At 31.7% G+C, this 22958-nt stretch overlaps 1 protein-coding gene across 1 annotated transcript in view; it reads right to left on the bottom strand.

Annotated features, from left to right (window-relative positions):
* Nucleotides 1-22958, bottom strand: part of SGK3 (serum/glucocorticoid regulated kinase family member 3) — a 102210-nt gene that overhangs the window by 5741 nt on the left and 73511 nt on the right. The window contains 9 exon segments of the mRNA XM_074278811.1: nt 1450-1539; nt 9172-9222; nt 9224-9328; nt 12389-12484; nt 18389-18475; nt 18583-18619; nt 18732-18844; nt 19230-19361; nt 19464-19547. Coding sequence (XP_074134912.1) covers nt 1450-1539; nt 9172-9222; nt 9224-9328; nt 12389-12484; nt 18389-18475; nt 18583-18619; nt 18732-18844; nt 19230-19361; nt 19464-19547 — 795 coding nt within the window.

The following is a 22958-nucleotide window of genomic DNA, read 5'->3' as shown; positions in this document are numbered from 1 at the left end:
AACTATAACAACATGCTTGGAGCTAGGAACACACATTCTCTTTAAACAGAGAAATGAATAAAGGAGAGGAGAAGAGACAAAATTCTGGGCTGGCATATTTATTTAGGAAAAAGTTATGTTTGGTCCAGCAAGTGTCGCTTTCTTAAAGAGTTAATTTCTGTCAATAGCTGAATATTAACTTGTTGAACAATTATTCATTTTTCTGAATGTTAAGGAAATTACTAGCACAGTTAGATGATGCAGCAGAAAGAGTGCTGGGCCTGGAGTCAAGAAGACCTGAGTTCCAATTTTTTCAGGTACTAGATGATTCTGGAAAAGTTACTCAATCCTGTTTGCCTCAGTTTTCTCATCTGTAAAGTGAACTGGGGAAAGAAATGATAAACCACTCAAGTATCTTTGCCAAGAAAGACCAAATGGGGTCACAAAGAGTAAGACATACCTGGAATGACTGAACAACAAAAGGAAAATAAGCAGGAGAAAAGAGGCAGTAAGGTATGTGAAAGACCATAAGCTTCCCTCACTGTAAGCTTCTCTGAGATAAAGCTCCAATTTGGACACTTAACTGAGGGACTTTGGGCAAATCATTTAATATCCTAAAACTACAACTTTTTAAGAATCTAGGTAGAAGAGAGCATGCTGATCTGTACTAGCAGAGAAAGTTCCTCACCAGGTACTCTTGGCATTGATGAAATCTGTTCAAGAGAAATAGTCCCTTGTCAGCTGGTTCCTTTCTAATCTATCAGAGATAATATTAATTATACACTACCTTGCAAACTATACAAGATTATTTTATATTGTTATTTATACATATATCTATAAATGCCTTGCCCAAAGAAGATGATAAAACATTTGCTAAATTACAGTTTCTTCTCACAGTCACTACAATGCAGCAGAATCTGAATGAGGATATGTAGAAGAGGTAGTTAAACTTAGAAGTTAGTAATATTTTTTAGTCTAGTTTTTTCCCCTAAAATGTTATAGAAAAGTATAGTTCTCAGCTATATATTCTAATAGCTGATTAGTGGGATATTATTAATAGCCCCATAAGCTTGCCTGACAGTCACTACCAGCTGTGCCAATCTAAAAGAATGGTTTTATAAATAGCAAGATTCAAAGGAATAGTTAGGAATTAAACTTGAAATTCATTAGTAAAATATATGTGCCAGAGGAAGACTTGACAACAATTGTTCAGTCATTTTTCAGTTGTATCTAACTCTTAGTGGCTACATTTGAGGTTTTCCTGGCAAAGACACAGGTGGTTGTCATTCCCTTCTCAAGCTGGCCTAATTGTGATAAGTGGCTAAATTATATAGATATTTTTCACAAATTTAGTTACAAACTTCATTTCATTACACATAGATTTATAGATTTGATGTAATGAAAGCAGAAATAAAATAAAGCTCTACTCCTATATTTTTATAAGAAGGTATATGAATATATTAAACTTACCACATTAGGATTAAAAGGTGGTGGAATCTTTTTTTGTACAAGGTCAGTCCAGTTGAGTGATTCAAAGAAAGGATGATTTTGAATTTCAAGCTGGAATAAAAATAAAATTCTGTTAATTCTGTACAACATAAGCAGTCAATAAACTGGGCAACCCAACTATCCCTAAATTTATCAAGTTATCATTTCCTTTTTTCCAAACTTACTTCTAGTTAAGGACTGAGGGGAAAGTTTACATAGAGAGTGAAAGGGTAAACATGGCATCATCAAAAGTCTGATTACATTTCAAGATTACTTATACCAATATCTCAAAAGTTGAGGCAGCCTTTTGTTTTCAGTTGATTGTTAAAGAGTTAGAATTGTTTTGTGGTACTTAGAAGAAAAACTAAACTAAATATCAAGTGAGAAAAAAATTTGTCTCAAATATTATTGATAAAAGTTAGATATGCAAGATATAGAAGAAGATGACATGTATTTCCCACTAAATTAATAGAGAAAGACAGGAAAAGAGTTCAAAAGAAGAACTGTAAAGTGTCAATCAATGATCACTAGAAAACATGCTCCAAATAATAGAAAAAAATCTAAGTTTAAATAGCATTGGTAATTTCATTTTATATCAAGAAAACCGGAAAAGATAATATTAAAAAATGTACATAGCTAATGTTGGAAAGGCTTTGGGAAGAAAAGAATTCTAATATATTACTGGCAGAACTACCAATTGGTCCATATGTTCTGAAATGACAAAACTGTTTAAATTCCAGTCCAATAATTCTATTCCTAAGCATATACCTTCCGAGAAGAGCAAAGCAAGAAAGAAAAGGTCCAATATATATTAATATATTTATAGGAAAAGTAAAAAATATATATTCATGTTAAGGATTATGGTACTAAATCTGCTTTATAGCTGAAATCTTCCATATATGTTTTCTTCCTCAATAACATGTGAGCTCCTAGAAAGCAAGGGCAATTTTGCTTCTTTATTTATATTCCCAAAAACTGTACTTTGTACACAGTGAGCACTTAAACACTTCATTATTAGTTCATTAATTCATAGGTAAAAATGCAAGAGACCTTAAAGATCAAAGAATACAAACATTATCATTTTATAGATAAGGAAACTGACCCTTAAGAAGTTAGGTGACTTTCTTAGGGTCAAATGGTTAATAAGTATGACTCTAAACTTAGTGCTTTATCTACTATGCCTCTAGTTGTACTTTTATTGTAGTAAAGACCTAAAAACAAAGTAAGTAACCACCAATTGGGGAAGAGTTAATAAAACTCTAGCCATCTGATATAAAGGAGTGTTATTGTGAAGTAAGAAATGATGAATATTTAGAAAAGCACTTGAGGAAGATTTCTAACAACTGATGCATATATTGAAATAAGCAGAATCTGAAAAAGAACATACATAGTGCCTATCACAATGTTAATGAAAAGAATATTAAAAAGGAAGCTGAACTTGGAGAAATATTTATAACCTTCCTCTCACAAACTCTCTGCCCCAGGAGGTCACACCATCACACTGAGACTGTTCTGCCCTGGGGCTCTGCTCTGTCTGCCCTGGCTTTGGGGTCAGCTGTTTGTGCTTCACTGCCTCTCTCCCATTTCCAATTGAAACAGACTTTTTTTTGGTGATCTTTGAAATTATCTTCTGCTGATAATTTGTTGCACTCCCAATATTTATGGGTTCTGCCTGTCCAGAGCTAATTCAGAGATGGTATTTTATAATTATTGTGAGGGTTGCAAAGAAGGTCAGAGAGAAATGTGTGTTATCTCTGGTGGAGAATTCACAAACTAATTAGAAATGTGCACTTGTGAGCTCCTTTTTAACTTGTAGGAAATCATTAACCAGTTTGTAAATTAGGCCATATGCACTTAGTTAAAAAAAAAAAAAGTGCTTGGTCTGATGCCTACACAAAAAAGTGGGGCCCTAGATCCAGGGGAAACAATCTCTAGACTATTTCATGCCATTTGGAAACTAGAGACATTAGAATTTCCAACTCCATTCATATACTGCCCTGCAAAGTAAGTTATTTTACTTCAGTGCAGAAAAGTGATTATTTTTATTCTTTTTTTTATTCTTACTCTGTCCAATAACTTTTTTTAAAAAAAAATTCTAATTAGTTTGTGAATTTATTAATAGCATAATGTAATTTGTCATATTTGTTATCCCTGGCCCTGGTTTTTAAAATATAATCTATTTTATTTAAATCCTAAATTATTATAACAGCTAGGCAGTTAGGTGGCACAGTGGATAGAGCACCAGCCCTTAATTCAGGAGGACCCAAGTTCAAATATGGTCTCTGACACTTAACACTTCCTAGCTGTGTGACCCTGGGCAAGTCACTTAACCCCAGCAAGGAATTGGATGAATAATTTTAATGAAAATACAAAATATTTTGAAACAGAAAAGAGAGGGAGGGCAAATTAGTAGATAGTGATAAGCACCAGTGATACATTTTTAGAAAAAAGGAAAAAAAAATTCAGGAGGAGAAAAAAAAGTTGCTATTTTGTAAAATTTCATACTTTAAAAGCCCAAAGTACATAAGATTTATATTTTCTTATATATAAATTCTCTTTTCTGTTCCTTGTATACTAAAATATTGATGTTTGTTGCTTAAGTTCATAATATTTTTTTAAAAAGAAGGATGCTAAGAAAACTCAAAAAACTAAGGGGCCAAAATTCCAAAAAACTGTGGTGAATTACTGATGTAATTTCAATGACCTTTCCTCTACTTAGGTTTAAGGGAAAGTCAAAAGAATATCTAATGGTAAAAATGTTAGTCAGTTAACTGCTGCTTAACGAATTCTCCAAAACAGAAAATATCTTCTCCTGGATAAGCGATAGAAACTTTACACAATGTTTCTGTCCCAGCAATATAACAAGTGAAACTTGTTATAAGCATTTTCCCAACTGGAATGGCTATAAAAAAGTATGGGGTAACAACTTTCAAAAGCACCTCCTCATTATAAAAGCTACACAACCATTACTTACTTTTTAATACTCACTAACTTTTGATGTGGGGCATGACTAAATCAAAACACTGGGAAACAAACAGTTTAAATTCTTAAACACAACTATTATTCTATGGTTAGTGTAATTACTTGTAATGTGTTTACTGATAGTATCTTAATCTGTTGCTAGTAATTTCACAGTTGACAAATGTTTCAAGTATCTACTGGCCCTCTCATATATTTACAAAAATTACACTTAAGTGTCTTTTTCTCAGTGTATATTGTAGCTTTTTTAGATACTTTCCCTTCAATGAAAGAAAACTAATTTAATAATAACGGTAATAACTGATAATTATATAGAGTTTTTAAGGTTTGTAAAGTATAATATATGTATTTTTCATTTGATTTGCAAAACAACCATCTGAAGTAATATACTACAGATATTAACATTTTTCTTTTACATAAGACTGAAGCTCAGTGAATTAATCAAGGTCACACAATTAGCAGTATTTGCTTGAGAAGGAAATGGAAAATCATTCCAGTATCTTTGCCAAGAAAATCCCAAAGAAAGTATTAAAAATTATAAAAGATATGACAATGAAAGATGAGCCTCTTAGGTCATACAGTATCCAGTATGTTGCTAGGGAAGAGTGGAGGACATGTACAATTAGCTCCAGAAAGAATGAAGCAACTGGCCAAAAAAAGGAAATTCAGCTGTGGGTGTGATTAGTGACAAAAGAAAGTCTGATGCTACAAAGATCAATATTGCACAGGAAACTGGAATATAAGATCTATGAACTGAGATAAACTAGATGTGGTCAAATAGGAGATGAAAAGTTTAAACATTAACATCTTGGATGTTACTGAACTTAAATGGATAGAAAAGGGATAAATTTGATTCAAGTGATCATTACATATACTATTATAGGCATGATTCCCTTAGAAAAAAGGAATATCCTCATAATCAATAAAATGCTAAAAACAACAACAACAACAACAACAACAACAACAACAACAACAACAACAACAACAACAACAACAACAACAAAAACCAAAAGCCAAAAACAAAACCAGAACTAGGTACAATCTTGAAAATGACAGAATGATATCTGTTCAAATTCAGGGCATATATGTCTATGATCCAGCCACTAATACCAAGGAGGTGAAAGTTATTTAATTTTATGAAGAACCTGCAATACTTTCTATTTCAGAATTAACACCAAAAATAGAGGCCACATTTATCATAGGGGATTGAAATGCTAAAGAAGGAAATCAAAAGAAAATTGGAATAACAAAACAAGTTTGGTCTTGGAGTATAAAATGAAACAGGGTAAAGACTAATAGTTTCATCAAGATAACTTGCTGGTCATAGCAAACACACTTTTATCAACAAACCCAAAAAGCAACTTTACACAAGGATGTCACCAGAAAATCAATATAGAAATTAGATTGATTATATACTTTGCAACCAAAGGCAAAAGAAGGTCTATGTAGTCAGTTAAAACAGTTAAAACCTGTAGCTTAGGATATGAGCTTTTTATTGACAAATTAAGACTTACATTGAAGAAAGCAGAGAAAACCATTAGGCCTATCATATAGGTTTGAACTAGCTAAATCCCTCATGAATATGAAGTGAAGATGATGAATAGACTTAAGTTATTAGATCAGGTAGACAGAAAACTTAAAAAATGGTGGGCAGAGGTTTACAATATTATACAGAAGACAGCATGAAAAAAACATTCCAAAGAAAAAGAAAAGCAAGAAAACAAAATGCCTGATGAAGCCTTACAAATAGCTTAGGAAAGAAGAAAAATGTGTAAAAGATAAAGGGAAAATATGTCCAATTGAGTGTAGAGTTTCAGAGAACAGCAAGGAAAGATAAAGAGGGTTTTGTTAAATGAGTAATGCAAATACACAGAAAAAAACAATGGAATGGGAAAGAAAAGATCTCTTGAAAAAGAGATCTAGAGATTCAAAGAAATGTTTTTATCCAAAAATGTACATGATAAAAGACAAAAATGGTATAGATTTAAGAAGTGACAAGAATATACAGAAGCACTATATAAGCTCTTAACACCACCAATAACTATGATGTGGTGTTGATCTAGAAACCATACATCTTTGAGAATGAAGTCAAGTGGGCCTTAGAAAACATTGCTAACAAAAAAGCTAGCAATCCAAGTCGAGCTATTTAAAATCCTAAATGATGATGCTGTTGAAGTGCTGCACTCAATACACCAGCAAATTTGGAAAATTTAACAATGGCCAATGGACTGGAAAAGGTCAGTTTATATTCTAATCCTAAAGAAGCAATGACAAAGAATGTTCAAATTTCTGAACATTTACACTACTTTGTATGCCAGCAAAATTATACTTAAAATTCTGGAAGCTAGAATTCTGCAATATGTGTAATGAAAATTATCAGAAATATAGGCTGGTTTTCAAGAAAGTAGAGAACTAGAGATCAAATTGCCAACATTCCCTGGATTATGGAAAAAAACAGGGAAGTTCAAGAAAAATATCTACTTCTGTTTCATCAACTATATTAAAGCTGCTAACTGTGGATCACAAAATATGGCAAGAAATCCTCAGAGAGATGGGAATATTAGATTAACTACTTGTCTCTTGAGGAAGCTGGATGTAAGCTAAGAAAAAAAAACAACAACAGAATAGAATATGGCACAAACTGATTGGTTTAAGACTGAAAAAGGAGTACGACAAGGTTGCATACGGTCATTTTATTTTTTATTTTTAAGAGTTTATTTTTCTAAAATACATGCAAATACAGTTTTCAACATTCATCTTTGCAAAACCTTGTGTTGCAAATTTTTCTCCCTTCTTCCTCCTTACCCCCTTCCATAGACAACAAGCAATCCAATATAGGTTAAACATGTGCAATTCTTAACATATTTCCATATTCATCATGCTGCACAAGATAAATCAGATCAAAAGGTGAAGAAAAAAAATGAGGAAAAAAAAACAAGCAAACAACAACAAAGCAAAAATATTATGCTCTGATCTACATTCAATCTTCATAGCTCTCTCTGGATGCAGATAGCTCTTTCTAACACAAATCTATTGGAATTGCCTTGAATTGTGGTCATTTTTTTTAACTTATATACAAAGAACATTATGTGAAATGCTAGACTGGATGAATTAAATCCAGAATGTTTGTTGTAGCCCAGCTATGTAGATGATATCACTCTGATGGCAAAAAGTGAAGAATTAAAAAGCTTCTTGATGAAAATGAAAGAAGAAAACATAAAAACTGGCTTGAAGTGTAACATTAAAAAACTAAGATCATGGCAAATGGTCTCATTTATTTCCTGTCAAACAAAGGAAAAATGGAAGCAATAACAGCTTTTATATTCTTGTGCTCAAAAATTTTTGCAGCTGATGACTGCAGTTATGAAATCAAAAGATACTTGTTCCTTGGAAGGAAAGCTATGGCACACTAAAATGCAGCGATATAGCCTTGCTGACAAAAATCTGTATAATCAAAGCTAGGTTTTTCCGATAGTAATTTATGACTCCAAGAGTTGGAACATAAAGATGAATGCTTCATAATCAATGCTTTTGAATTATGGTTTTGGAAAAGACTTTTGGAAAGCAAGGAGAGCAAATCAATCAATACCTCAAGAAATTAATTCAGGCTATTCACTGGAAGATAAAACACTGAAGGTGAAGATTCTATATTTTGGCCACATAATAAATGAGGAGACAGGACTCATTAGAAAACACCCTGATATTGTTAAAGATTGAAGGCAAAAGAAAAAGGGGACAGCAGAGGATGAGATAGATGATGTCATGGAAGTAACAAGCATGAGTTTGAACAGACTTCAGAAGATAGTGGAGAATAGAAATTAAAAGCGTAATATACTGATAGTGGTCATAAAGAGTCAGAAACAATTGAAGAGCATCATCACCATCACCATCAACAAAGAATCTATGTTCATGTCTCGCCTAGGAACTAGGAACCTAGCTGGCACAGTGAAATGATGACAATAATCTCTGTCATGAACTGTATGACCTTGAGTAAGTCATTTAACCTCATTTGTCTGGTTTCCACATCTGCAAAATGAAATGGCAAACCATTTTAGTATCTTTTCCAAGAAAACCCCAAATGGGGACACACAGAGTTGTACTCTATTGAATCAATTGATTTGCAACTCTCCTAACTCCCAAAGTTCTTCTATCTCAACAGAATTAGAATCATCATATAAAACAGATTTTCTGACAGAGATATTTTTTGACATGGTAAATTGGGAATTTGTTTTTCTTACAAATTATATACAATTTTATAATTTTGTAATTACAATTTTATACACACACACACATATACAAGTTTATAATGTGGGTTTTTTTCTTTTTGCTTTCTCAGTGATAAGGGAGGGAGTCAGGTGAAGGGAACATAGAATTGAGAGGGAGAAAAAAGTGAATTTTAGTTTGGAAAAACACACAAAAAGCAAAATTTAATTGTTAAAAAGTTGGGAAAGGATATATGACTTGTAAGAAACTTCTTTTTCTTTTCTGGATTTTCTTATTCCTTAATAGGTGATTTCAAGATTTATTATAAATATATATATATATATATATATATATATATATATACTATATAAATTTTAAACAAATTAAAATGCATGTCCTGGGATCTCACAAATAATAAAATATATAAATTAAAAGACATTTTTGTGAGTCATTAACAAATATGCATCTAAATTCTTTAAATAAGGTCCTTAAAATAAAGTAATTATTGAAAACATTACATACAAAGTCTTCTTTGGCACCAAGTCGATTTTGCCTGTCTTTTTCAAGAAGTTCTTTCCAGAATGGACCAAGCTGTGAGGCTCACTCCTGGCCTCAAATTTAGGGGTTTATGAAGTATGTTTTCATACATTTCAGCAACATCTCGGCAATAGAATGGAGGCTACAAAAAGGCAAAAGGAAAAACATTTAAGTAATAGCCGAGATTACCAAAAATGGATTAAAATTCTGGAGCTAAAAATACCTGGGCCTCAACTATTTGATTTTTAATTAATCCTCAAACACCTATCCAAGTTCTCACCCATCTTTCTAGAGTGGGGATTATAAGAAATTTGGGTAGTGGCTTGGTCATTCAAAAGAATAGAGGGTTTTCTCAGCATCTGTAAATTGAAGCACAAAACTCAGAAAAGAGTTTTGATAACACCACTAATCATTTATTTATTTTTTTCTGACTTACTGATGTTAAATTCAAGAATAAAAATAGGAAACACATTTCACAAAAAATTTCAGCTTCATCACACTTTAAATATAATAGTCTCTGATAATATTCATTCAAAAGGATTGTACAGTGATTTTCAAGATTTAGTGTTATGGTAGTTTAGTTGTTAATGCAAAGATGACAACATTAAAAATCTTAAGAAATGGGTTATTATAAAAAGTGTAAAAACTTATATATAAACTGCACTAATATCATATATATATAAATATTTTATTTTTACATAGCTAACTTTAAAACTACTGTCTTATGAATTACAAGAAGCAATGTTAAATTCACTAACAAATTACTAACATTATTAGGAGATCAATGGAAGAATAAATACTATTTTAGTTTGGTTCTGGTTTAAAGTTTTACCATGAGCCATTGTTACTAAAAATATAGTTATTAATAATGTTATTATTAACAATAATAAGAAATCTGTAAGGAAAACAAAAAGAACATAGAATATTTCCCATTATCAAACCACCTCCTCTTCTAGTTAGTTGTATGGATAGGCCTATTGAGAATGAACAATTAAATCAAGTGCTGACCTTTTCTACCAAACATGGATCTTAGTAAAAGAATAGGTTAAAAAGTTAAAATGTCCAGAACTTTCTAGAAGAAGTGAAGTGAGGATAGAATTTGACTAGTTCTGATAGCAATGACAGAGATTCCTTTAAAAATAAGAATATTAATTCAGATAAAAGAATTAATTTGAGTTCATCAGTTAAAGATTATAATTTTAAAGACCAAAATTTCCTTTAATTTTTAGTGTTTTAAGGGCATTAATTACTTTAAAAAAAAGGAAAAAGGGAGGGGCAGCTAGGTGGTACAGAGGATAGAGCACCAGCCCTGAACTCAGGAGGACCTGATTTCAAATCTGGCCTCAGACACTTAATACTTCGACCTAGTTAAGTGACTGGGCAAGTCACTTAACCCCAATTGCCCCAGCAAAAAAAAAAGTACAAAGGGAAAGGGAAAAGAGTTAGTTATGGGAATTTCTTTGAGTTTTAACTTTTAATTGAAATGAATTCCAAGTTTGATTTCATGGTATTTTATACAAACTATTCTAGCAAATCTGCTTATATATCTTAATTTGGGCAATTATATTTTCAAAAAAGCCTTTATGATTTTTATAATATATATTTCTTACTTTACAGTCAACATTTTTATTTTATATTTACATAATTTTTTTTCCTTCAAAGAGCTTAAAACATTTCATATTGTGAAATAATATTAATGGGGAAACCAAAATAGAGAATAATCACCTAAGTTCTTTTATCAGTCTAGGTAAGTTATTGGTACAACTAAGTAATTATAATTAGTGGGCAGGGCCACCACTTAAATAGAACAAAGTCAGGGCAAAACTGTCTTCCTTATGATTATATCTTCTTATATTAAAAACTTATTATTTTTAGGTGTGTGTTTTGGGCCACTGAGAAGTTACAATGGTATTAGAAAAGGAAAATATGGATCCACAAAACATTTAAAGAAAAAAATCTGTGTGTAGCAGAAACAAGCATCAACTGGTGGCAGATATGGTAGCATTACTTCTGGAAGAGGAAGTTCTAAGCATTTATTAAGTACATTCAAAATTATAGTTAAGACAGAGAACAGTGGCATGACATTATCTTTCTGATCCTTCAGTATCAGAAACATTTATGCCAAACTCTTGACATCTTTTTGTGTCCCCTTTAGGACCACTTCTGCCAACTCTCTATAGGAGATATATGGGTAGGAGGAGAGAGTTAAGGAAAAACTTCATAACCAAACCCCACTCTCTCTTTTTTTTAAAAGGGAGAAAATCCTAGGGAAGTCTAGGAAAGATAAAAATGTAAAAGCCTATTACTATCTTTGGCAATACAGATAAAATTTTACTGAATCTTCAATGTCAGGATTTACATTCAGGGGCAGAGGTTAAAAAAAAAAATCCAAAAGAAGCTACTACTATTTATAAGAATGTTTAAAGAGAATCACCTTTACTTATTGGAGACTTCTTAGAGTCCAAATCATTGTCTTATTCTGATTTCTTTTATAGACATGACATCTGAGAGCTGTTAGCAATTCCTTCCTATGAAAAAGACTTCTATACTCCCAGTATTAAGTAGAGCTGTATGTATTAAGTAGATCTATCTAGGCTAAGTAACACAGGATTACTTCTGTTATTTAGTTAGTTCTATGTCCCAAACAGATATGATAATTCTATAACATACACAATGACTTAGCTTGTATATGTTTATATATTCAAGTTCTTAAATTTGACAAATCCTAAGGTTCTAGGGAGGCTGGAAAACTATGGAGATAAGGATGTGATAGAAGTGACAAAATTAGAATTTGCATATGAACTTAGAAAGTATTCTCTAATAGAGGAATTTGATAAGGGATGATCTAGGTAAAGGGTATGATTGGTATGATTCTTCCAAATTTCATGAGAAGTTAATGGAATGAGTATGCTGTATTTTAATATCCATTTACATTAAAAACGGTAATGGGAATAATTAAGATGACTATGAAATAAACATAACAAAAGAGCAAAATTAGATTAGATGGCTAAAACAAAAAACTGTTTTGTTTTCTTTTGTCTTTAATTTGTAATTCAGTCTGGCTGCCTTTCTGTTCACCAACTCCCCCCCCCCAAAAAAAAAAAAAAATTTGCCAAAATATTGGCAGTTTACCATCACCACAACAAAAAAAAAATCAGCCACAATTATTTAAAATTGACATAGGAGAATAAAGAATACGTACCAATCCATAAAGCATTTCATACAGAACAGCACCAAGGCACCACCAATCTACAGTATTATCATAGGGTTGTTTTCTGATCACTTCTGGTGCAAGGTACTAAATAGAAGATTCAACATCAGAAATTAATTACTCAAGCAAGTGTCATTAACGCAAAGTTAGTAAAAAATGCTTTAGAAATTAAAAAAGAAATATGGATCAATTATTCTCTCATTAAAAAAAAAAACACATAGGCTTTTCTGCTCTATTGTAACCAATCCATTACTTTCAATTTTTGAAAATTTATACTATCACAGAAGAAGACAAACTTTTGCTGATATAAAATCTACTTTTCAATTTTTGGAAACCTAGCAATTATCAAAGTATTTGGGGTGTGCGGTGGTAGTGATTTTTAAAAGCTGCTGATATTTAGTAGTGAGCAGAAATCTGGTGTAAAGAAAGGCTGAGTTGAGAAGTTGTGACATCACAAGTCTTTAGAGAAGTATGAGAGAACAGGGAAGGAGGTTGGACCTCATATTCTTCTTCCCTATGAAAATGTCCTTGAGTTTCAAGAAGGAAGACTGTTGTCCTCCAGGTCTATTCAAAATCAACTAGTTCATATGATTAATCAGTTGTGAAACTTTATGAGATCTTTAAGTTCATCACCTAATGAATTTCATTTGAAGCTTAAAGTCATTTGATAAGTTTTAATAAATGTAATAGTATCAAAATCAATTTTTAGATAATGGACCCAAAAGATGAGTATACCATTAAATTTGCTTATCTATGTTTGTTACAAGATGTGTGTGTGTTTTTTTAATGGTGTGTGTGTGTGTGTGTGTGTGTGTGTGTGTGTGTGTGTGTGTGTGTGTGTAGAGACATACACACAGAAAAACGGTAAAACATGTGTTGGATTTATTCCATAATTTTTAATTTTAAAGAAGCTGAGAGACCTGTGGTTTCATATGTTTTTGTTTTTAAACAAAGAAATGTTCATGTTTGTAAAGTCTAGCACAAACCCAAAATTGCATTTAAAAAAATTTTTGGGGAAAGCCTTGGAGGATACTTTTTAATATTATACTTAGATTTAAAAACTTTAAATTAATCATATACTTCCTCCTTGGATATAGCATGGATTTCATTCAACAACTACAGATTAAGGATTTATGATTTATTCAATATGAATACTCTCTTCACTACTAAAGCAGACTGTATCCATTTCAAGCCTTAATAGTTGGTTTCATTAATTGTTTTTGTTTTAAAAAAAAATCATCACCAAGTTTTTGATATAAAGATTCCCTGACTGTATACTATTTTGAACAACATAGCATTGTGCTAAGTTTATTATGCCTGGGTCAATCAGAGTTTGTGTTCAGCAAGCATAGTTATTTGCCCTTTAGGCATTAGAAAACTTTAAATTGGAAACTATAATCCCCTTTTTTTTCCCTTTTCAAAGAAAGGAAATGTCAATCAGATTTACAATGTTTGATTCTTACTTAGTAATTAATAGTTGCTGTTTTCCAAAAATAATATTTGTAGATCAATTATTAATTACAGTAACTACTATTTACACTTACTTAAAGTATCAAGATGGTGAAACAAATGACAGTACAGAACTGGCTTTTAAAATAAAAAGCATAGTCTCCTTTCTTCCAAGTTAAATATAGGGTTTTTGTTTTTGTTTTTTGAGGGGGAAAAAAAAACCTCAAAATATTTCTACTTGGGAGTGCTGTGAGATACAGAAAATAGTATTTAGTAATTTCAGATCACAAAAATAATATAGGTTTCAAAGAAAAGAAAATGTTTAACACTTTCCAAAACAATGGTTTTAAGAAAAACATTGCATTCAATAGACAGGATAGAAAATGCCATCCATATACAGAGAAAGAACTATGGAGACTGAAAGCAGATTGAAGTATACTATTTTCACCTTTCTTTTTGTTTCCTTGCTTTTTCTTTCTTTTTCTCCCTTTTGTTCTGATTTTTCTTTTATAGCATGACTAATATGGAAATATGTTTAAAATGATTGTACATGTATAACATCAGATAGTTTGCTGTCTTGAGGCAGGGGAGATAAAGAAGAAAGGGATAAAAAAATTTAGAACTCAAAATCTTACCAAAATTAATGCTGAAAATATCTTTACATGTAATTGAAAAAATGAAATACTATTGAGAGATAAAAAAGAAAAAAATTGCTATCCTGGGACTCTACAATTGTTATTCTCTCATAAATTTAGCAAGTCTGCTAAATTTCACCTAATTATTAAGTATAATTTAATCTAATTCAAACATTTATTAATGTTTGACTATGAGTAAAATGGATAGTGAATAGAGAGTCAGCCTTTAAGTAAGGAAAATCTGAGTTCAAGTCCTGAGAATTTTCATTTTTGGGATTCTTTTCAAGTGATTGTAGGTGAATTTTTTAATTCCACTTTACCTTTTGGTTATAAGATATCAGGGCAGTTTACCTTTCTAATTTTTTGAAATATCATGTCTAAAATTTTTTTTTTGATCATGACTTTCAGGTAATTCAATAATTCTTAAATTACCTATGAGGTAGTGCTCATTCTCTTCTATTTTTTTCAGGTGTTTGACTTTGTTTTATTGTTTCTTTTTGCCTCATGAAGTCATTTGTTTTCACTTATAAATATTTAAGTATATGCTGCAACAATGAGAAAGATTTTATTCACACCACATGTTTTTAACACTTTAGAATAATTCTGAAATTATTGATTTAGATTATAATTATCTATAAAGAGTCACCATTAGCTTTCGTCTTTATTACAACTGGTTGCCAAATCCTATTATTCTATTACTTCAATCTTTTTTTTTTTTTAAACTTCCATCAACCTCCTTTTCAATGTTATTGCAATCAACAGATCTCTCTCATGCATCACTTCCTTCTCTTCTCTTCTTTATAGTCTCCTTTCCTTTAGCCTAAAACCCTCACTTCCACATGAAGTCAACTCTGTTTCTGAAGCTTTTGAAATGCATAACAGTTCCTGCCTATAGTCTTAATTCTCTCACTCTATTCCTCTAACCTTAGGATTTTGGCTTATAGTTCTACTTTATTGATACCTTTTTTTTCTGACATAAAAATAGTAAGAATGAATGAATGAAAAAGCTCTATTAAGTTGACTTTGTGCCAGGAACTGTTACTATAATAGCTTCACTTGCAGAATGTTTGAACAAATGTGATACATGAATGTGATGGAATACTCCTATGCTATAAGAAATGAGGAAATATGAATCCAGAGACATTAAAAAAAGACATGGAAATAGTTTATACTATAATAACAATATTATAAGAACAAACAATTATAAAAACTTAATTATGAAAAATGAAATGTTCAGGATCAGGCAATTAAATTATACAATAATAAAACTATAATGACAAACTTTCAAAGCTTTTATGATAAATAATATTACCACCTAAGACTCCAGAGGACCAAAGCTGAAACATACTTTCTACTTCTTCATAGAACGATTACAATTTAGGAGAGAATGAGATATATATTTTTGCATACAGCAAATGAGAGAATCTGTTTTGCTTGACTATACATATGTGTTACATGGAATTTTTTTCTTTTCTCTTTTATCAATGAGGTGGGAAGGAGAGAAAATGGATTTGTCAATTTTAAAACTTTAAAAAGAGGTGGTAATTGCTATATATGTGGGATATAGCAGATACTTTTAGATGAGGTTACTTGTGATCATGTTACAATAGAGTGGGGTAATCTGCAAATGTTTATACAAGTCAAAATTAAACATATTAATAAAACTTTAAAAAATACTGTAATATCTTCTCTAATTCATCTTTCTGATTCCAATTTGTCCTTTTTCCAATTTGTCTTTTATATCACTACCTAAGTAATCTTCCTAATATGCTATTACATTCATAACATTTCTCTACTCAAAAATTTTCAGAGGCTCTCCTACACTTAAAAAATAAAATATAAAATCTGACCAAAGAGGCATTGAAGCTCCCCACAATCTGAATTTAATAGACCTATCTAGATTTGTTCTTTGTAATCAATGTTTCAACCACTCAAAGGATAGGGGTTTTAGGCCTCTATAGTTTTGATGGTTCATGAAGACCTATCGTATATATCTCCCCCTCTTAATAATCTTTTCCTTTATGTCCAACTTCAGGTATCTCCAAAACTTCAGGTGTCTTCCACTTCATTAGGTCTCATTTGACTCTCTCACCTTCAGGTAAAAATGATCTATTCAAATTTTTCATGATACATTTTTCTCTAGACAGTGTTCTCCCCTTCCAAAAATTATTTGTGTAAGTGAGTCATTCAACAAGATCTGGATAGTATACTAGGCTGGAAGATATGAATTCAAATCCAGTCTCAGACATTTACTAGCTATGTGATCCTGAACAAGTCCCTTGAGCTCTACTTGCCTCAGTTTTCTCAACTGTAAAATGTGGAATAATAATAGCATCTGTCTCTCCCAGGGTTGTGATGAGAATAAAAAAAAGTGATATTTATAAAATGCTTAGCAAACTGCTAGAAAGGCACTTGATTCATGCATATTCCCTTCCTCCACCATCCTCCCCCACATTCCTGCCTTAAAATTAGATATAAGCTCAGCACCATGCATAGCACTTGCCATTTAGTAGGGCTTAATAAATGCTTGCTAAATTGAATTTCTGATCTATCCAACTTTTACTTCTAATGAAACTAATCAATTCTATCCAATTTTCACATTGTTTTCTTTCTTTTTTTTGGGGGGGGTTATCAAATTCTGTTCTGAATCTATAGTAACTCATGTATAGTTAATTACCCTTTGCATCAGTCTGTAAACTTTATGAGGTCAAGGACTATCTTTATATCCTTAGAACAGAACATTATACAAAACAGGCTCTAGATAAGCATTTGCTGAATTGACTCCTAGACAGTATATTTTAATTGTATTTTATTTTTATCTCCAATGAGGGAAAATTATATAGATTTTGTTTAAAACATTCATCACTTTAAGCAGTGCAATCAATTGTTAAGTAGTCCTCTGACCAGTAATTTAGTTAACTACATGCTCTAGTTATAGTTACAGAAAAATGAGTCAATTTTCAAGGAAAAAGAATACAATCAAATATAAAATTACAAAGATGTAAAACTTATTTCAACACTAAAATCATGGTGAGTATAAATTTTTTTGATGTTCCAAAGACATTCTAGAATTATTCCCATTCACTGTTACCAAACCATGGTACTTGTATTTTGGCATTCTGCATCACATCCTCACTCTCTTTAATCTCTTCCTACGTTGGACTTTGCCTCTAGGACCACCCTAGACTCTGCTAGGTAAATAATAAACCTTCCTTGCCTGAAACCAGACATCAATTTCCAGTTACCATTTCCAAACCAAAGCTCCTTGAATGCTCTTTCCATTTCTCATTTCCAAGGTCCCTTTAGGTCCTGTTTTTATTAGAACACTGGATCTTAGAGGGCAAAGATTGTTTTGCTTTTTTATATTTGATCCTCTGTGCTTAAGGTTTTGTAAATGTTGATCATTTGTGCCTCAAAATAACCCTAGTGTATATGTGTGTGTATGTATGTGTGTGTGTGTATATACATAAAAAAGCTTAATAAATACTTTATCATCAATCCATGCAGCTATCCATTCAAGATTATCATTATGATGAAACCACAATATATGCAAAAGGGTTAGTTAATAGCATTGATTGCTAACTGATACAAATGTATGTAAGCAGAAGAAAATAAGCTACATATACAATGACTTCAACAATGCAAACGGAAAGGATCACAATAACAATACAATTAAAGGGGACTATGAATATTGAATACCTTAGTTTTCTTGATATTTTGGTAAGTTTTGCTAAGCTTTATTACCCCTCTATTTTATTCTTTGTTATAAGAGAAGATCCCTTTGGAGGGAATTTAAAAGAAAAATAACTTCTGACCAGATAAACAGCTTTTTTTTTCCCTTGACTTGGGGTTTTTCGCAACTTATTAGAATTTTATATTTTAAAATGCTAAGTGAAATCTTTCTTACCTCTGGTGTCCCACAAAATGTTGTAGTTGTGTCAGATATAGCAATCCCTTCTTTACACAACCCAAAGTCTGTTAAAACGACATGTCCCTGTTGAGTACAGAATATTAGTATAATGATGCACATGCCCATAAACACAAATACATTTTAAAAGAATTTTGGAATTTACCTATAAAATAAATGGGGGAAAAACTTACTGTTGAGTCGAGGAGAATGTTTTCTGGCTTCAAGTCCCTGTTCCAAAGGAAAAATATAGACTTATATATTAAGATATTAAGAGTCAAGAAACATTACTTACTAAGAACATTTATGAAAAAAAAAAAAAAAAGAAATTTATAAAATTTACCTATATACTATTTTTATGGAATGCAAATAGCCCAAAGCACTGGCAATTTCTGCAGCATAAAATCTGGCTCTGTGTTCTGGAAAAGATCGTTCTCTTTGTAAATGGAAGAAAAGCTGTCAATAAAAAAAAAAATCCATGCTAAGATCAAAGTGGAAAGTAATACACATACATTTTATAATTTTATAATTCCAATGAATTTATTGGCATTTAAAAAATAAAGTTATCTTGGCTAAGTTTGACCCCATAAAGAAGACATAAGAAAATGTTCTTCCTTCTCTTTTTTAAGATATGGTATGCTGCCTTATCTTTTTTGAACTGTTTTTCTTTAAACTGTCTTTCTCTTTCCCTCTCTCTCTTTCCTTTTATTTGAGCTCAAAAATAACTGATAAGGATAACCTGGAAATAAAAATGTAAATGAGATCTAGAAAAACAGACCTTTTTATTTTTAGCATAATATTTAGAAATACTACTAATAAAAAGATTATATATAAAACTTACCTCCCCTCCATTAACAAAATCTAGAACAAAATAAAGCTTTTCAGTTGTCTGGAACGAATAATGTAACCCAACCAAAAATGGATGTTTCACATTTTTTAAGAGCACATTACGCTCAGCCATGATGTGTTTTTGCTGGGAGGGAAAAAAAAAGGAAAGAATTACACCTTGCAATATATACTAAGAACAACATTTTGGTTAATTATAATGACTTTATACACAAGTCTTTTAATTTACCTCTTTTCTCTTCAGAACAATTTTTTTCTGCAACACTTTGACAGCATAAAATTTTCCATCTAGTTTCCTTTTTGCAAGAAGAACCTGTCACATTTCAAAATAAAATACTTTTTAACATTTTGTTAATAACAATTTATTTTTATGTGAAATGGCGTTAAAAGATGAGGCATTAACATCTGGGATGCCAATGTACCCAAAGGTTCATGAAACTTTTTGGTTTGACAAGCAGCTGGAATTTTTCATGTGTTGTTCTTCCATTAGAATGTGAGCTCTCTGAGAGCAGGGACTATATGATTTTCTATTTGTAAATCCAGAATTTAGTGTAGTGCTTTGCACACAGTAAGTGTTTAATAAATGCTTTGTTCATTAATTCATCCATTCACCAATGAACGAAAAATCTTAACTGGGGGGATACAAAATGACTGATAATTGTTTACTTGTGTTCTGAAAAGTGAAATTTGCTAATTTTACTCACTTGATTTCCTTCTTTTTTCCTTTAAAGTAGATAGGAAGATTACTAGAGGAATGAGGTTCTGATCCTCCTTGTACTCAGTAACTCTGATTAACTTTAAATAATCGTATCTTTACTTTCTAAAGATAAATGATGAAGTTAACTGGAACTTGGAATACCTAAAGTTTCTCTCTTTTTAAAGGAAATTCCTAAAATCATCTTTCAGAAGTACACAAACTTCTAAGATTTATGTCAAAATTTGTTTTTAAAAAAGTTATAGAAAGAAAGATGATAAATATATAATAAAAATAAACATATCTTTAATAATTAGGTTTTTCTCTCAAGCTTAGGCTAGAGGCCTTAAGCACCTTATTCTAGAAGCTGTTCTTTGCTGCAAGTAGTGGCACAGAAGTATTTAAGCATACTGCAAACCCTTAGCTTAGTGGAGGTTTTAGAGAGACAAGAACAAAGAGAAGGAAGAAAGAAGAGGTGGCTAAGCTCAAGTGAAATTATTCATGTAAACTAGGAGAGGCAGCACCGAATAGATGGGGAGAATGTTGAATTGGGAGCAGGAGAGAATGAAGTCCTAGCCTCAATTCTGTCTCTATGCCTAGCCATATGATCTTGGTTCCATAAGTCACTTCCAGCCTTTTCAGGCTATAATTTCCTCTTATGTAAACTAAAGACTAGGTTAGAGGTCACTGATCTTAACATTAAGATCCCAATGGGATGCATATTGATTAGAAAGCTACATGTTAACATTATCATTGATCTGTAATATTTTTTAAAATTGTTGGATATTTCCCAATTACAGGAATGTTGCGGTTGCATATGGTCTGAACTGGATGATTTTCTAAGGTCTCCCTAACTATAAAAGAAGTATCCTCTTGTTGCTTTACAAAAACAGTTTAAAGCATCAGAACTAGAACTTACATCTCCAATTTCTCAATCTACTTGTGCTATTTCACAGTGAGGAATGTGATTTGTAAATATTAAAATGCTACTAAAATGTGATGTTTATTCTAGGTAAAAAACTATACCATGCTGACTTCCTCAATGGTAAGGATTAAATCAGAAAAGCCTCCGCTGGTATATTTTAGAACCACAGAATACTACTCTCCTCTCCCTCTCCTTCCTTCCTTCCTTCCCCATCCCTTTCTCTTCTTCCCCATTCCTTGCCCACAGAATATTAACTAAAATGAACCCTGGAGCTAATCTAATTGAAACTCTAAATTTCAGATGAAGAAAATGAGATTATTCTTTTAAAGAAAGAAAGAGCGATCAAGGGGGGAGGTAATTATATGAGAAAAAAATTTTTTTCCTCCTATAAATGTGTAAAAATGCACTAAATCTTCTTTTATAATCCATTGCTCTTTACCTGTTTCTTCCTTCCAATCTTGGTGTTTTCTACTGGAAAATGTTCTTATCAATTGCTTAAAATGAGTTTCTACTTTATTTGTATTTTAATATAGTTCCTAACCTTTAACAGCCTTCAAATCTGTGGGGATCATATCATTAACTTTCTTAAATATACCTAAATCTCAGCTTTTTTTCTGGTTAAATGAAGATATCTGACTCTCCACTCAAAAAAAAAAAAAAAAAAAAAAAAAAAAAAAAAAAAAAAAGAATGTGCTCCTGGATGACTTTGCCTTTTACCATCTGAGAGTACAGCTATCTTATCCTGTATTCCCTCTACTCAAAATCTCTCTGTCTTTCTTTAATGTGACAGTAGCAATGGCTATCCCAGAAAGGATAGGCTAGTCAGGCAACATCTACTAAGGAGGTCCCTGACACAAATGAAGCTATTTTTTCTCTAAAAAGGCAATAAAATCATACTTGAGATCTGACTGGTCCAGAGGACTAGTCCACTAGGACTAGGTTGATCAATTAAAAGTAAAAAGATTGGCATAATAGTAGATTAATTGGGCTGACTGGGAACTGGGCTGCTATCTTTCCTGAATATCCTTCACAAGCTGTTTTTAAAGAAACTTCTTTTTATAAAATATGGTCTACAAGTCAATCAGTCAACAAACATTTATTAAATATTTACTTTGTATTTACTTGCCACCTGATGTGCTAGAGTATAGTGATAAGGATGATGAACTTACAGTCAAGAGTGACCTGGATTTGAATTTAATCTCCAATATTTCTTCAGCTGTGAGACCCTAACAAGTAACTGATCTTCCTTGGGTATCAATTCCCTTTATGAGGACAATAATACCCATAATACTTACCTTGCAGGATTGCCATACAAATCAAGTGAAATAATGTACATAGAAACACTTAAATACTATATAAAGCTCAACTGTTACTGTTTTTTTTCAGTTTTTTTATTCACCTTTATGTGAACTCCTTAAGAACAAATACTCCACCCACTCATGTCACTTCCCCTTCTTTGTCTACACCCACCAATCTAGCTGGCACAGAATAGTTAAGTAGATTTCATCCTCCAAACATGTGGCAATAGAGAATTGTCCAATTGGCAATTAGCCGCACATGCTTGATTATCCAAGTTCATTTGCTCAGTTCTAGCCCTCTACACTTTTCAGTTTTGTCTTTGTATCTCTTGAAGACTAAGTGGTAAAGGGACCCAGTGATCCTTCCTTACCAGCATTACTGGAATATTTCAAAAGCACATTTATAAGAACTAAGATCAGGGTACTGACCAAACATGACCTAAAAGACTGATGATGAAAGCACATTTCTCACTTCTTGGCAGAGAGATGATGGGACTACAAGTATAGAATGAAATAAACAAACATTTTCAGATGTGACTAATGTGAGAATTAGTTTTGTTTGATTATACTGGTTTATTTTAGATAAAGGAGGGATTTTAGTTTGGAAGAGGGAGAGCTGTCATAATGGGGGAGTGAAATAGTGAGAATAAGGAAAAAAGAAATCAATGAAATTTTAAAAATCCAGAAGGGGTCAGAAGGAAGTTCAGAAAGAGGCACCAACAAGTAGGATAGTATTAGTAAATACTGGAAAAAAATAAAAACAAACCCAAGCCCAGAAAAATAAAGCATCAATTCATAGGCAATTTT

This window comes from Sminthopsis crassicaudata, chromosome 1 (assembly GCF_048593235.1).
Source record: "Sminthopsis crassicaudata isolate SCR6 chromosome 1, ASM4859323v1, whole genome shotgun sequence".
Taxonomy (NCBI): Eukaryota; Metazoa; Chordata; class Mammalia; order Dasyuromorphia; family Dasyuridae; genus Sminthopsis; species Sminthopsis crassicaudata.
The sequence above is the reverse complement of the archived record's forward strand: the minus strand, read 5'-3'. Positions and strand labels throughout refer to the sequence as shown.